General features: G+C 37.0%; 1 protein-coding gene across 4 annotated transcripts in view; it reads left to right on the top strand.

Moving 5' to 3' along the window:
* The window catches only part of MYO5C (myosin VC), a 33,604-nt gene extending 21,623 nt beyond the window's left edge, over positions 1-11,981 (top strand). For 2 of the 4 annotated variants that reach the window (XM_061347419.1, XM_061347418.1), the window contains 13 exons: positions 484-664; positions 2,694-2,787; positions 3,561-3,612; positions 3,820-3,985; positions 4,224-4,311; positions 5,005-5,100; positions 6,061-6,215; positions 7,316-7,405; positions 8,679-8,829; positions 9,264-9,546; positions 10,535-10,709; positions 11,216-11,296; positions 11,572-11,981. In XM_061347419.1, the coding sequence (XP_061203403.1) occupies positions 484-664; positions 2,694-2,787; positions 3,561-3,612; positions 3,820-3,985; positions 4,224-4,311; positions 5,005-5,100; positions 6,061-6,215; positions 7,316-7,405; positions 8,679-8,829; positions 9,264-9,546; positions 10,535-10,709; positions 11,216-11,296; positions 11,572-11,724 (1,765 nt within the window). In that variant the 3' untranslated portion in view covers positions 11,725-11,981. Of the gene's footprint in view, positions 1-483; positions 665-2,693; positions 2,788-3,560; positions 3,613-3,819; positions 3,986-4,223; positions 4,312-5,004; positions 5,438-6,060; positions 6,216-7,315; positions 7,406-8,678; positions 8,830-9,263; positions 9,547-10,534; positions 10,710-11,215; positions 11,297-11,571 lie in introns of those variants that run through there. The other 2 variants (XM_061347420.1, XR_009724580.1) reach the window with 2 other exon arrangements.
* Positions 11,982-14,044: the final 2,063 nt, after the last annotated feature.

The raw sequence follows: 14,044 nt of genomic DNA, 5'->3' as shown, positions 1-14,044 counted from the left end.
AGCAGTTTAAAATCAGTTTAACAAACTTTTACTACGTCAGTGAGATGTGCGTATGTGTCACTAGGAAAATGTGTTTCCTCTGAGGTAGAATCATAGAATAGTTAGGGTTGGAAAGGACCTGAAGAGCATCTGGTTCCAACCCCCCTGCCATGGGCAGGGATGCCTTACACTAGACTACGTTGCTCAAGGCTCTGTCCAACCCGGCTTTGAACACTGCCATGGATGGAGCATTTACCACTTCTTTGGACAGCCCTTTCCAGTGCCTCACCACCCTCACAGTAAAGAACTTCTTCCTTATATCTGACCTGAACTTCCCATTTGAGTTCCATAGGATGTGTAACTTTCAACTCCCTTAATGCACAGGTAATGCAATGGAATGTCTGCATGTTAACAACGGTACTTTGTTTTCACTTGGTAAACCTGACCCATTGAATAGAGGTCATACTACATCTGCCATGTTCTTTCTTCCTCTTTGTTTAACAGAGTAATGGAAAGTCATTTCCAGTCTCAGAAAGAAATATATGAGAAAGAGATTGAAGGTTTGAACTTTAAAGTTGAACATCTCAGCCAAGATATTAGTCATCTACAAAAATTATTTCGAGAGAAAAATGACATAAATGATGGTATTCGACTTGAAGTTAGCAGGCTAACTTCAGAAAACCTGGTAAGATCGAGGTGTACTTAAGTAAAGTATGTTTTTGTTACTTAGTAATACAATCCAAATGTGTTCGTGGCATAAAGACCTCAAAATCTCATGGTCATGTCCTTGAGATCTCAAGGCTCAAATAGGTATGGCCATCTAAGACTGCACACCCATACAGGCTCTTTCCCTGCATGCTGGGTAGCGTGTTAGGAGGCAACCAAATTTAGTCTTGGCTGTACAGCTTGTTGGGGCAGCCTTGCAGAGGCTTTTTCCCTTTACTTTTCCTAAACCTGAATTGAGATTTTATTCTAATCACAGAATGTTAACCGTTCTACAAACTCTGGCTTGGTGTGTAGTGTGCACACAGGCTTTGGCTTCTGTTGTTTATAGCTAGGGGACGCTGAGAATCTTTAGAAAGCATTTGAACCCTTGTACGTTTATGTGGCTGAATACTCAGATTTTATAAGAGAAGTTTTGGACTTCAAAATACTGCCAGGATATCCAGTGCGGAGCACATATGATATATTGGTTGTGCTTTTTGCAGTTTCTCAACTATGCAGGGATCTTTGAAGGGGCTTAATGATTTGTACAAATACACAGCTTTATACTGGAAGTCACGAAGAAACTAGTATTAATTTAGGGAGGGTTATTAACACAGAATTTTAACTTGAAGATTAATTAGAAGTTTAGCAGTGACCAGAAAGGTAGCTCACAATGCCTTTTTAATACCTACCTCATATAACTTCTCATCTGATAATTAAATGACACTTATTTTAGGTCAGATTATGTGTTTTTCTGATGGAACACTTCCAGTATTCAGCCTTAATGAAAAGCAGTTTTGTGATACTGTTAACGTTCCTTGGGTCAGTGTTATAACAGTGTACTGAGTCTGTCTGGGATGGAGTTAATCTTGTAGTGCTCTATGATGGTGCATTTTGCCTTTGTGGCTACAACAGTTTTGATAACAGGACAGTGTCAAGGCCTTCTCTTTCTCCTACTCTGCCTCATCTCAGCCACTTGAACTGGAGATGGGTAAGGGGCTGGGAGGGCACACACCCCAGACAGCCAACCTGAACTAACTGGAATGATGTCCCCTACCATGTAACATCATGCTCATCTATAAAAGCTGAGGTAGAGGAAGAAGAAAGGAGGTGTTTGGCTTTATCTTGGCTTTATCTTGACCCAGGTATTTTCTTGCTTCTGTTCTTCCCAGTCGCTTCCCTGTAGTTCCAGGATGTGGGTGGGTATATGGGGGGAGTGAGCATTTTTGGGTGCTCTACTGCTGGCCAGATGGGCTCAACCCACAACACCCACCTTCAATTTTCATTGCAGTGAGACATTCAGGTTCAGAATGCAGTTACTCCATTCTTTCCCTGTAATCAGAGGGCTGAAATGAGCATCTTTTTCTCAGAAGCCTCTTTAAAGCTGTTTCTGTCTCTCAGGTTGACAAGTTCGATGATTTGATAGTGAAAAAACAGATGCGTGTGGGGTTTACGGTGCAGTTCTGAGGCTCTCCCCACCAGAGGGCAGCTAAGTATATCAAGTTACTAACAAATTGCAGGCAAATCTCATTATTGGTACTGAGTGAGACATACATAAAACAAGGAAGTGCTATTATTCCAGAAGGTAATATCTACCATAATATATACCATATTATGTTTCTGCTGAGTGTAAAAATAACTAAAGAAATATTTTAAAAGCAAAGCTACTTAAATTGAAAATACAAGGAAAAGTTATAAGTAATGTTATTTTTAGTTGCCACAGAGAAATTAAAGCCACAATGTAATTTTCTTTAAACTAGAACAGAAGAATGGTAGTACTGGGGCCAGTCCAAACATTTCATTAGCTCACTGCTTCATTTTTAAGAATGGCCAGCAGCAGATGCCTCCAGAAAAGCTAAACAAGTCAGGCAAGCAGGTAGCACTGCTCCCATACAGTCTCTCCTGGTTTTGATGGTTTGCAGTTTAAGGTGTTCAGATGTCATAGGAGCTGTTGCAGACACTTGAAAAGAAGATTCTGAAATGCGCAAATCTCCCCTTTTCTCTAAAAGGTGATCCCAGATCTTAAACAGCAAGTTTCTGAACTTGAAAATCAAAAACTGGATCTTGAAAACCGTCTTCAAGAACAGGCTATAAAATTGAAAGGTAAAGTACCAGCATGGTCCCTACTCTTTCGGTTGATTAAGATTAATACAATGGATTCCCTATACTTGAATTTTGAGAAGCTGAAGCAATATTGCATAACTTAATTGCCTTATTATTTTCTTACATTTTGCAGCATAACACAATGAAAAAAATGTGTGTATAGTTTGTATCTGTTATTAATAAAATACATGCAAGTATGTCTGCTTTTTTCTTTTTTTTTTACCTTTTTGAGGCCACTCAGTTCTGTGATCTGCAAGTGAATTCAGTAGGATTCTGCTAAGAATAATGGGCTATGCCCTTTGGAAGCACTCATAAAAAGGAAAGATGTTTTGGACCTTAAGGCATACTCTATGAGGTGGACTTCGGAGGGTGCTGAAAAATTCAGAGTGCGAGAGAGGGAAAAGTTCTTGCTAAATTTCCTTGTTTGAAGGTTGTTCTCAGTTTAGGAAAGCACACGCTGCTGGGGTTTCCAAGTCTCTCTACTGCAGTGGCTTCCTAGGGAAATGATTTAAAATTTGGAAGCAGTTTTACTGCCAAATACAAGAAGTTAGTGGAGTCAAAATTCCTCCTCCCATAGATCCTTCTGCATGGTGGGGAGTAGTCTGATGTTTCTCTGATACATTATCTGGCAGGGCGTTCAATTGCATTAGAGGAAACAAAATTATGAGTGTAAGAAGAGATTTACTGAATACCAGTCCAGAACAGTAAGAAAATATGATTTTGTTCTTTTTTGTTTTGGGTTTTGTTGTTAATTATTACTGACAAAATGAAAGAGATGTCTCATCGGCCGCATTACGAGCTAGAAGGGGACAGAACACAGAGAAGGTAAATATATAGTTTAATTTTTTTAATGTAAGAAATGTCATTGCTATAAGCTGTGGTAACAGAGTAATTTGAAGTCTTTAAAGTACCACATTCAATGTAAGATTTGCCTTACAGCCTTGTGTACAGTTAATAAGTAATGAACAAGTATAATATGACTATGCTTTAATAAAGGAAGAATAAAATCCAAAGCTTCTTATCTATTTTTAGAAATAATGAGGCCCAGAATGAAGTAAACATAAAAGAAAAAGAGGGACTGAAAGTCAAAGCCCAAGAAATTGAGGGTATGAGCAATGGTTTGATACAAGATGGAACTCAGGATGAAGTACAAAACAAGATAAAGCAAGAGACAACAAGACTTACTGTCGAAAACATGGTGAGGAAATGAAACTGTAGCTGAAATGCAGGATAGAGGAGATAATGTGATTTCATGGTATGGACAGGATGGTTTCTTAAATCACTGGGGGAGAAGAAAACTATGAAGGTTTCATGTTAGTTCTATCAAATATAAGTAAAAGCACATCATAGTGTTCTTTCATTGTGGCACTAATGTAGCAATAGAAGACATTTTTTAATTGTGGTCACTCTGAACTCATTGAATTTTATTATTACAGGATCTTGAGGAAAAACTAGACATGAAAGATAGAATAATAAAAAAATTGGAGGATCAGATCAAAACTCTTACCAAATCTATTGAAAAAAGTAAGATAATGTTATGTGATTTCTTTGTAATAATAGCTTTGAATGTCTTTGTAATAATAGTTTTGAATGGTAGAATCTGGGGTGGGGTTAGAAATTTAGGTCCACAGAAAACAGTGCAAGGAGAACTATCAATAGAAATTACATAAAAGTCCTTTCCTATATTTTTTGACCTAGCTAAATAATGGGCACATAGGAACCTAGACTATACAATAAAGATTAAGCCAGAAGTGTAATATTCTTTCAACAGAAGTTAATACATACCCTTACACAAACTGTCTCTAAACCTACAGAATGTTAGTTTTGCATTGGATGAGTAACTTCTCCCATTAGCCTTCAAATGGCAGATGGTTCCTGATACGAAATTAGTTTGTACAAAGCTCTTCTATAGGAAGTAATTCTATAAAATACACTGAAAAGCATTGCAGAGGTGACTAATATAGAGATGTTTTGTTGCTGTTTATTTGCCATATAAATGCAAGTGATTCCACTGAATCCAGTGAAACTATTCACATGAATAATACAAATGTTGCTTAACTCATAATGCCTGCAACCGTAAGTTAAAAACATTTTTGTGAACAGGGCCCATGCCCATACTATACTACAAAGAAAACTGCCTTTCTTCAGTAGTTTGTTCTAATGTGAACATCAGCTTAGCTATTTACCTGCAAATAACAGTGCTTTCGTGTTTGATAGCTGAAGCTCATGTGCCAACTTCAGCCAAAGAGTACATTGGAATGATGGAATACAAAAAAGAAGATGAAGAAAGGATCATTCAAAATCTCATCCTCGGTATTTTAGTAAAACTTCAAATTTTATCAGTAGTCCAAAGCAATCAATGTAGAACACTATAACAAAAATTACAAGGCAACATATTTCACTTATGTTTGAAGTTGCCTTTTCCCCACTCTCTTACTACCAGTACAACTTGGAGGCTCTATATTGTTCTTGTTCCACTGGCAGACATTCTATGTATGGAAGTGCTTTATCTGTGTTAAAATAGTGTGTCTGACTCTACATAATGCTGACTCTATCATCTTTCTTATTATTTATTCACCTATAAAGCTGTAAATCTCAAGAGCACGCCAGGGACTTGAATTTACTTTCTTCCTGGTCATCTAATAAATCTGTAAGTCACTGGGTTTATATCCATGTGTGATGGCTTACTGCCCTGTCTGTTCTTTCCATAGCGTTCCCTTCACTGGAAGGAACTGTACTTTAGTGTTCCTCTTGTAAATGGATTTTGTCCTTTCTCTGAGTTACTTTACACTGTCAGTCTTACTGCCAAACCAGCTTTTTGCATTAGCTTACAATTAATAGTAAACTCATCAAATTTTCCATGTACATTAGTACCATTATTAAACACTGTTTGGAAACTATGCATTCTTTTTCTTCTCACTTGCTTCAGCTTTGTGAGTGCTTGTATCTTTGTGTGTCATTAAGCAGTGCCAGAATTTGGTGAGGCCTTCAGTCCATAGGTAAATGCAAATTGCTTTTAAAGTTGTCCTGCCTGGCACAGCCCATGCTGGCCTTAAAATTTGCTACAGGATTCTCCTTCTCTGGAAAACTTCATTAATACTCTTACGGGAACTGTACAAACCAGGCATTTTCCGAAACAAGCAATTTGTCAGTAAATCAGTTATCAAGTGACTGGTCACTGAAGAAATGAACCCCATAGTGCTTTTTTCTTCAGAATGGTACATTGAATCATTGAATTTTTGTGTAAAAACCTGACGACTCTCCTTTATGCAGATTTAAAGCCACGTGGAGTTGTAGTTAATATGATACCTGGCCTTCCAGCTCACATCCTATTCATGTGTGTGAGGTATGCAGATTATCTGAATGATGCTGACATGCTGAAATCCTTCATGAATGTAACCATTGATGGCATCAAGAAAGTTGTTAAGGTAGGAATTATGTCGGGCTGTACTGTACTGTGTGATTTTTTGATGTGAGGTTGATAAGATGCACGCACAGTACCTGGGGAACGCTGACACTTTCATTCGCTAGTGTTTCTGTAATAGAATAATAATCCTAACTGGCATTCTGTTTGAAGTTTGTAGTAGTATCCATGTAAAGCCTCCAGGTAAGGTTCTACTGTGCTGAACACAGAATGCACAGAATGCATTAACATAAATTATTTCTATCTGAAGAGCTTGTTGACAGGGTCATTTGAAGTACTTTACATTTTACAATTAGGTGAAATGCACCCCTGCTTTCAGCACTGGTACAAGTCAGATGGACAGAAGGAAGGTTGGTATGTCTGGCAGCAGGCAGGTGTCAGAGTTTTAAGAGGTTTTTACACTGCTGTTCTACTCTGCTAGTGTAATGGGGGTTTTGACATGTCTCTTGGTACTGCATCATTAGCACCCAAGTGATTTAAGTTATGTTGCCAGCCAGTTTACAAAATCAAGTTATAAATAAGAATTGTTAGCCTGGTTCATCTGCATAACAAATGTGCATGCTTCATTATGGATTTATGATACCATGAAACACCAAGAATGCTTTGTAGCAGAGGCAAGAATGGACTGTGGTTTATGCAGTTGAGTTTGTGGTATACAGAATGCCTATAGTTTGTTCATAAATTTATACCAGGGTTTATCCACTAGAAGAGCTTGTGTTTACTTAGCTAACAAAAGTAAAACATACTTACACATGGTTAAAGTGTGTTTATATGTAGTTCGCTTTCATTTGTGTATACAGGTGGTCACACTTTTTGCAGGAAGACCTCCACACTATGCATAGAAATGTGTAATACTGTTTAGTTCAGGCTGCTTTATTTAGCTAGTCTAAGCTATATATAAGAAGACTTAAACACTGTTTACCAAATAAAAGAGGGATCTTTGCTATGTGTATATTAGCCTGAAAACACAGCATGTTTTGTTCAACTAGCATGTTATAGATAGTATATGCACCTTGTTCTATAATTAGGCTCTAGTACATCAATTCTGTAATGGTCTTTAATGAATTTAATACCATTGTAAGGTTGTTTTCTTACTGTTTTCAGGAACATTCAGAAGACTTTGAGATGTTGTCCTTTTGGCTTTCCAATACATATTATTTTCTTAACTGTTTGAAGCAGTACAGTGGGGAAGAGGTAGGATTGATTTAGTCAAATAATTTCATTACTTTACTTTTGATAGACTTTAATTTGGAATTAAAAATAGTCATAATGCGTTCACCAGCACACCAATGTTCTTTCCAGATATTTATACTTTCACATCGCTCTGCAGTGGCATGGTACATCTTACACAAGTAATAGGACAGTATAGAACTAATGGATCAAGTGAAATCAAAGAAACATTAAAGCATTAAAGTAGGTTAAAGACATGACATGGAAACTGCTACTTAATTTGAACTCTTCCATGGGTTTAATATGAGCTGGACTTCAGATATCCAGCTACTTAAATATATTAAAAACAGTTTTACTATTTTATAATTGTGACCATTCAAACACCTATTGCTGCCAAAATAAGGTTACAGAAGACAACCTCAGGAAAGTAGCAAAACAATAAAATGACCAGGTTTGTCCTTGTTTCACTTGCTTTTTGAGCTAAGTTTAATCCCAAGATTCAAAATTCTTTCAGTTCTTTTCAGTTAATATGAAATCAGTTAATAGAGTTTGTGGTGGTTTTGCTAGGTTTTATAAACTTAGGTAGACTGAACTAGAACTGCATAAACACATAAGAATATAGTTGAAGCAAAGAGGTACTATAAAGCCTTGAAATCACGGTAACCATACAGTCTAAACACAACACTCCCTCTTGTGGTCATCTCGAGAACATCTAAAGAGCATTGGAGAACTGAAAGCATTTGAACTTGATAACAATCTTTTATAATTTAGTTGCAATCTTTTATAATTTGGTTGTAGATTTTTAATCTGTAGTTCTAATGAACATTCAAGACTTCAAACAAATTAGGATTCAGCCTAGACTTGAAGTCAGAACTTTCCTGATGAAAAGTCCAAAAATTAGATCCCTTTGTAGCAATAAAACGTAATTCATAATTGTTGGGTTTTTTTGTCAACATCGTTTAAATAACTGCATTTTGCCTTTTTTTTTTTTTTTTTGAGGGTGTTGGGGGGGTTGCTTTCTGTTTAAGTGATGTAATTGTGCAGAAGTTCACTGAAATTTATGTACGTCTTTCCCTTGGCTTTAGCAGGCTTAAGAAACAGAGTAAATGCCAACATAAACTGGAAAATTAAGTACAGGAAGCCCAGAACTGGAAGCATCCACTGAAGTCAGCTCTAGCTTTGACTCATTCTGAGGCTGTGTTCAGCCAGTAATAGAATGAGTTCCTCTAATACATGACATTGTAGTAACAACTTACAGTGTTCCGTGATTTCTAATAATTATATTTACAACTTGTAGGAATTCATGAAGTGTAACACTCCACGTCAGAATAAGAACTGTTTGAAGCATTTTGATCTCTCGGAGTACAGACAGATTCTTAGTGATTTGGCCATTCGTATCTATTACCAATTCATTGTTGTAATGGAGAACAGCATTCAGCCCATGATCGGTAAGACAGCAGCAATACAAACAGGCTTCAATGTAGCTCCTGAAGTACACCAGTAAAGCTTATACATGGAGAAAATGAGTGGGATAAGCTTCTTTTTCCTATTGATTTATAGATACAAGTACTAGCATCTGTGTTTCTGCACATGCAGATTCCACTGAATGGTATGTCCCCATAGGGTTTGGAAAGACATTTTCCTCACATTTCCTGAAGTGGCATAATGCTTTGAAACTGATCAACATCAAAAAAAAAAAAAAAAGGCTGTTTAAAATTTGGGTGCTCCAGAAACCTTTGTCAATTTTTATTTTTTTTTCCTTTCTCACATCATTTACCTTTTAAAATATCCTGAGGTAGTTTTTGTTCAAGAATTAAGTTAATGTAACTGAAAGGAGCCTTAGGAGTTTTGGTCTTACCAGTTATTTTCTGTTGTATTTCAGTACCAGGCATGCTGGAGTATGAAAGTCTTCAAGGCATTTCTGGCTTGAAACCTACAGGGTTCCGTAAACGTTCTTCTAGTATAGATGACACGGATACCTACACAATGACCTCTATCCTGCAACAGCTCAGCTATTTTTATAGTACTATGTGCCAGAATGGCTTGGACTCTGAGCTTCTAAAGCAGGCAGTGAAGCAGCTTTTCTTTCTGATTGGAGCTATCACCCTCAATAGCCTCTTCCTCCGCAAGGACATGTGCTCGTGTAGAAAAGGAATGCAGATAAGGTAAAGCCAGTAAAGTTTCAACAAGCTTGAGAACACATTCTTAACATTTTGATGGAATGTCCTTTAAGTCACTGTAACCATTCTGCTGGAAGCAGCTGATCAGATTTTGCTATTATTGAAAAAGTAGATCTTGGCATTTTGGGCTGAGCCTTCTCAACATAGCATATTACAAATGGTTCTTTCCATGGAAACACTATTGGAGGAAAAGACAGAGAAAATTGCAGTCTGGAGTTTCTGATCAGACATGTTTAGGATTCTTTTCATGCCACGTCACTTATGATGTGATAAATAGTATTTTAATTCTTACTGTAGTAAACAACTGCAGACAGACAAAAGTTGACTTGCCTTTTTTATGCTCTGTGATGAGAAAGGTGCTGAGACAGAGCCTCTGAGGTTGTAGATTGGGCATCATCTGTCTCGTTACGAACATCAAGAGAACATGCTCCTGTTTTTCAGGAGATACAGTTCATTTGTTCTCCATTAGACAGTCTGCAGACTAAGATGAAAGAAAATCAGTAAAATCTTGACCCATCTGGGAATATTACTAGAATAAAGCTGCTTGAACCTCTAGGTCATCAATTATAAGCCCGTGCCTGCTTTGCAATGCGCAAAGATTGGTCTGATTTCCTGTACAAGCTTAGTTGTAAAGGAATATTTCAAAGACCTATAGTGGTACAGAGTAATAGGCAATGCCAAGATATATTAGTAATTTTCTGTAAACAACATCTAAACTTGTAACTTGCTTTCTATTATCCAAACTTTAAGAAATAAAAATCTAAAAATAATCAAAATATACAGGGGATTAAACTTTCAGATCAGCAAGCTATTAATTGTATTTTTTTTTTGATCTACAAGTATGGTTTTTAACTTAAAATGTATGAGTTTTAACAGTGCATTAGAGGAGCATTCCTTTTTTAGAAATCTTTAATGTTATTTGCTTGTTACGGAGAATCTGACGTTTCTCTTGTCCGTTTGTGGTTTAAACCAGATGTAATATCAGCTACTTGGAAGAATGGCTTAAGGACAAGAATGTTCAAAGCAGCAATGCCAAAGAAACTTTGGAGCCTCTGTCTCAGGCAGCCTGGCTCCTTCAGGTCAAAAAGATCACAGATGATGATGCCAAGGAAATATGTGAACACTGCACATCTCTTTCGACTGTGCAGGTAATGAACCATCTGTTTCCTTCTGGCAGCACCAATTGCAGAATCTTAGCTATCTAAAATAATTTGCTGCAAAGAGTTATTGGCCTTTCATTTGATAAGCAGCATTCCTCAGCATTCCACATCACCTCTTGTTAGATTAAATTTTTAACTCCTCATTCCTGATTTAACTGCTCCCATGGTGAATACTTGCCTGCTTTGTTCAATCCCTTGTTTTTTACTCCACAGTGTGTTTTCTTTACTTTGCCATAGGCTTTTTTTGTTGATGTTTCCCTTAATCAGTTCAGCTTTTTCTACATCTCCTTCATCGTGCTCGTACCTCTGGAAATGAGGCATAGCAATCATCATATATGTAACAGCTCATTAGGTGACCAGTCAAAATTCTTTCCTGTAAAACTCCTTACTGAAACTCTAATTAAGTATCAATAAAGATGTTACATTAATGCCTTTTTCTTTTTGTCTTTGCATTTTTGTGACATACTAAAATAGGGTTTTTTTACTTTTAACAGATTGTTAAGATCCTCAACTCCTACACTCCAATAGATGATTTTGAGAAAAGAGTGACTCCATCATTTGTTCGTAAAGTCCAGGTAAGAGCTACCACTCTTAATTCTCATATTGAAGCTACAGGATACATCCATCATACACAGTTTTTGATGCTTACGTAATTATGCTTGACCTTTATATCATATTATTACTAAGCTGCTCATTTGGAACTGGAACTCATTTGGACATTTGGAACTGATCAAAACAAGTATCCTTAACATCATGTGAAAGCAAGATTTGCAATGGGAAGCAAACAATGTACTGGTTTTGCTTTGATTCTTAATACAATATTTCCTTACCCTTTCTGTTGTAATTTCAGGCTATGCTAAACAATCGTGAGGATGCTCCACAGTTGATGCTCGATACCAAATATCTCTTTCAAGTGACGTTTCCTTTCACCCCCTCTCCACATGCCTTGGAATTGATACAAGTCCCCAGCAGCTTCAAACTTGGCTTTCTTACAAGGGTTTAATAAAACCAATGCATTGGTATTTCCTCAAGGACTATATTAAGTCAGGCAGACTTCCATGGTTCTACCTGGTGGATAGCGTTTCAGCTTGGAGTGAATTAAACTGACAAAACCTTGTTCAAACCTTGTTCCTGAGTCAAGACTTCAAAGCAGGAATAATTTGAGCTTGTGATTTCCTTCTCTCTTATCTTACTTATCTCCCTGCATTACAGTCCTACAATGATTTCTTTATATCATCAGCTGGACACAAAAGCTAACTTTACAGTTTCTTAAGCCCACACCTAACAAGAGAAGCATTTATCTGGAAGGTTTCCACTGGTGTTCTCTTGGCACCAGTCAGAGGGGAAGAGATGTGATAAATGTTATTACCTTACAATTTTCCTTGCCTTTCCTTCCTGTAACAAGAGATTTCTTTCTTTTCTTTTTCCACAGTAATTTCTATTCATTGCCTTGATACACTGGATCTGTTTTACAGTAGCTTTCACCCTTCTAAACTAGTTGTGCCTGCATTCCTTTCATCAGAGAAGTCTTTTCTAACAGTTCTTCCAGAAGACTGCGATAGGAGGGAAGGGAAGGGCCTTCTACAGTTGTTTAAGAAAATCAATATAAATAGTTACATTGAAACTGGGGAGCTCTGACCAACCTTAAAGAACTACAAACCCACATTGTCTCTTTGTAGGCATGCTGGCTTAGCTGACTGAATGCTTGCACTGCCGCTCTTCAGCCAGGGGAAGGACTCAGGTGCTCTTCTTGAAGACAGGTTTCAGTTTTATTCTTTGCAGTGACAAGTCTGGATTTTATTTTTTTCAGTCATTATAATACAAAAGTCAGATATAAAATTAATTTTATGATCCAGATTTGAATTACAAACTTCTTCTCTAAAAAGCAGGAGTCATCTCCTGGTTTGGTTCCTTGTCTACTGCAGTGTGTTTCAGAACATACACAGTATGCACACATGTGCACACCATCTTTTCTCCCTTTTTTGCTGGTTTTCGTTCTCCAGTTCAAACACTAAGTAGGAGTGAATGCAGGTGCTGTGGTCTGATGTTACTGATGAACCAAGCTTAATTCCTTACATTTCATCTTTATTTCGTTTCAACTGTGGGATCCTCAGAAGCAGAAGTGTGGCCCCTTTTGATTTGTCCAGCTTCTTCCTGTAGTCAGAAGGCAACAAACAGTAACTTTATTTTAGTACTGGACCATGTCAGAACAACTGGAGAAACGGCACTCACCTCACTACAGTGATGGCTGTCCTTAGGAATTCCTCAGTAAATAATGCTAGATTTCTGGCTAGTCTGTCAGGCATAATTATTAAAATTGAGTACTAAAGTTTTGGAACATTTAAAGGATTCTAATTAATTTGATTAATTTGAATATTACAGGAAGGAACGGTTGATTTATTACACAGTATTAGTACTGCTTGTTTAATTTCACAGAACTATCTATAAATATAAAGAAATGATTCTTCTTACTTTTTCTTGGTGTTTACTATGTACAGTGAAATATTCATGGTGATATTCACAGAAATATATTCAAAATATATGATGGAAAAAATCTGTATTTTGTTCAAAAACACTGAAGGCTACAACATATCACAGACGTAGGTACACTAGTAATTTTATCTGTTAAATAAAGTATCTTTTAAACCAATTTGTAGTGTTTTGAGTGATGCAATAGTTATATTTTCAGTATGGGATCATTTGAAACTTCTAACTATGTGAACATCAGTGAATACTGTGAGTCTTGTATTGCGCCATAAACATCTATTTGTTTGCTGTGGTGTGTTTTCCTGTCAGAATGGTATGCTGTCCTGGCTCCTCGGGGATTTCTGTAAGTATTTTACTGCAAGCAAGTTTTGTTGCTTTCATTTATATATAGCCTTTTTTCACAGTTACTGGACCTGTATATCTGTTACCTGGGACTGTATGAGTAAAACCATGGCTCACTCTTGGACTACATCACACAGAAGCATCAGAAGGCATGTATGTCATTATGACAAAAATTGTTGGTTAAGGAAAAATGTCCTGGCAATTTGATGTGAGGCTACTTTGGGAGGTTTGTGTGAAGATTGCTATTAACAGTGTGTTAGTAAGCAACAAAGCGCATTTTTAAAAGCAAGTTCAAAATGATCAGTGTCTGCTACGCTCTCAGAACCTTACTTTTGCTGACAACAGTATCTTCAGCCAGAGTGCAGGTACAAAATTCTGTGTGTTATCTGTAATTCTTCTAAATACAAGGAGCAGTTTTAGACTGCAGAAGGCAGATCCATGAAAGAGGCATTACTGAGATTAACTTTCCTACGAGAAAAGTGGTCCAGATTAAC

Source organism: Neopsephotus bourkii, unplaced genomic scaffold (assembly GCF_033783945.1).
Source record: "Neopsephotus bourkii isolate Nb327-2 ecotype Australia unplaced genomic scaffold, CSIRO-AGI_Nbou_v1 NB_318, whole genome shotgun sequence".
Classification (NCBI taxonomy): Eukaryota; Metazoa; Chordata; class Aves; order Psittaciformes; family Psittacidae; genus Neopsephotus; species Neopsephotus bourkii.
This window is presented reverse-complemented; position numbering and strand designations above follow the sequence as displayed.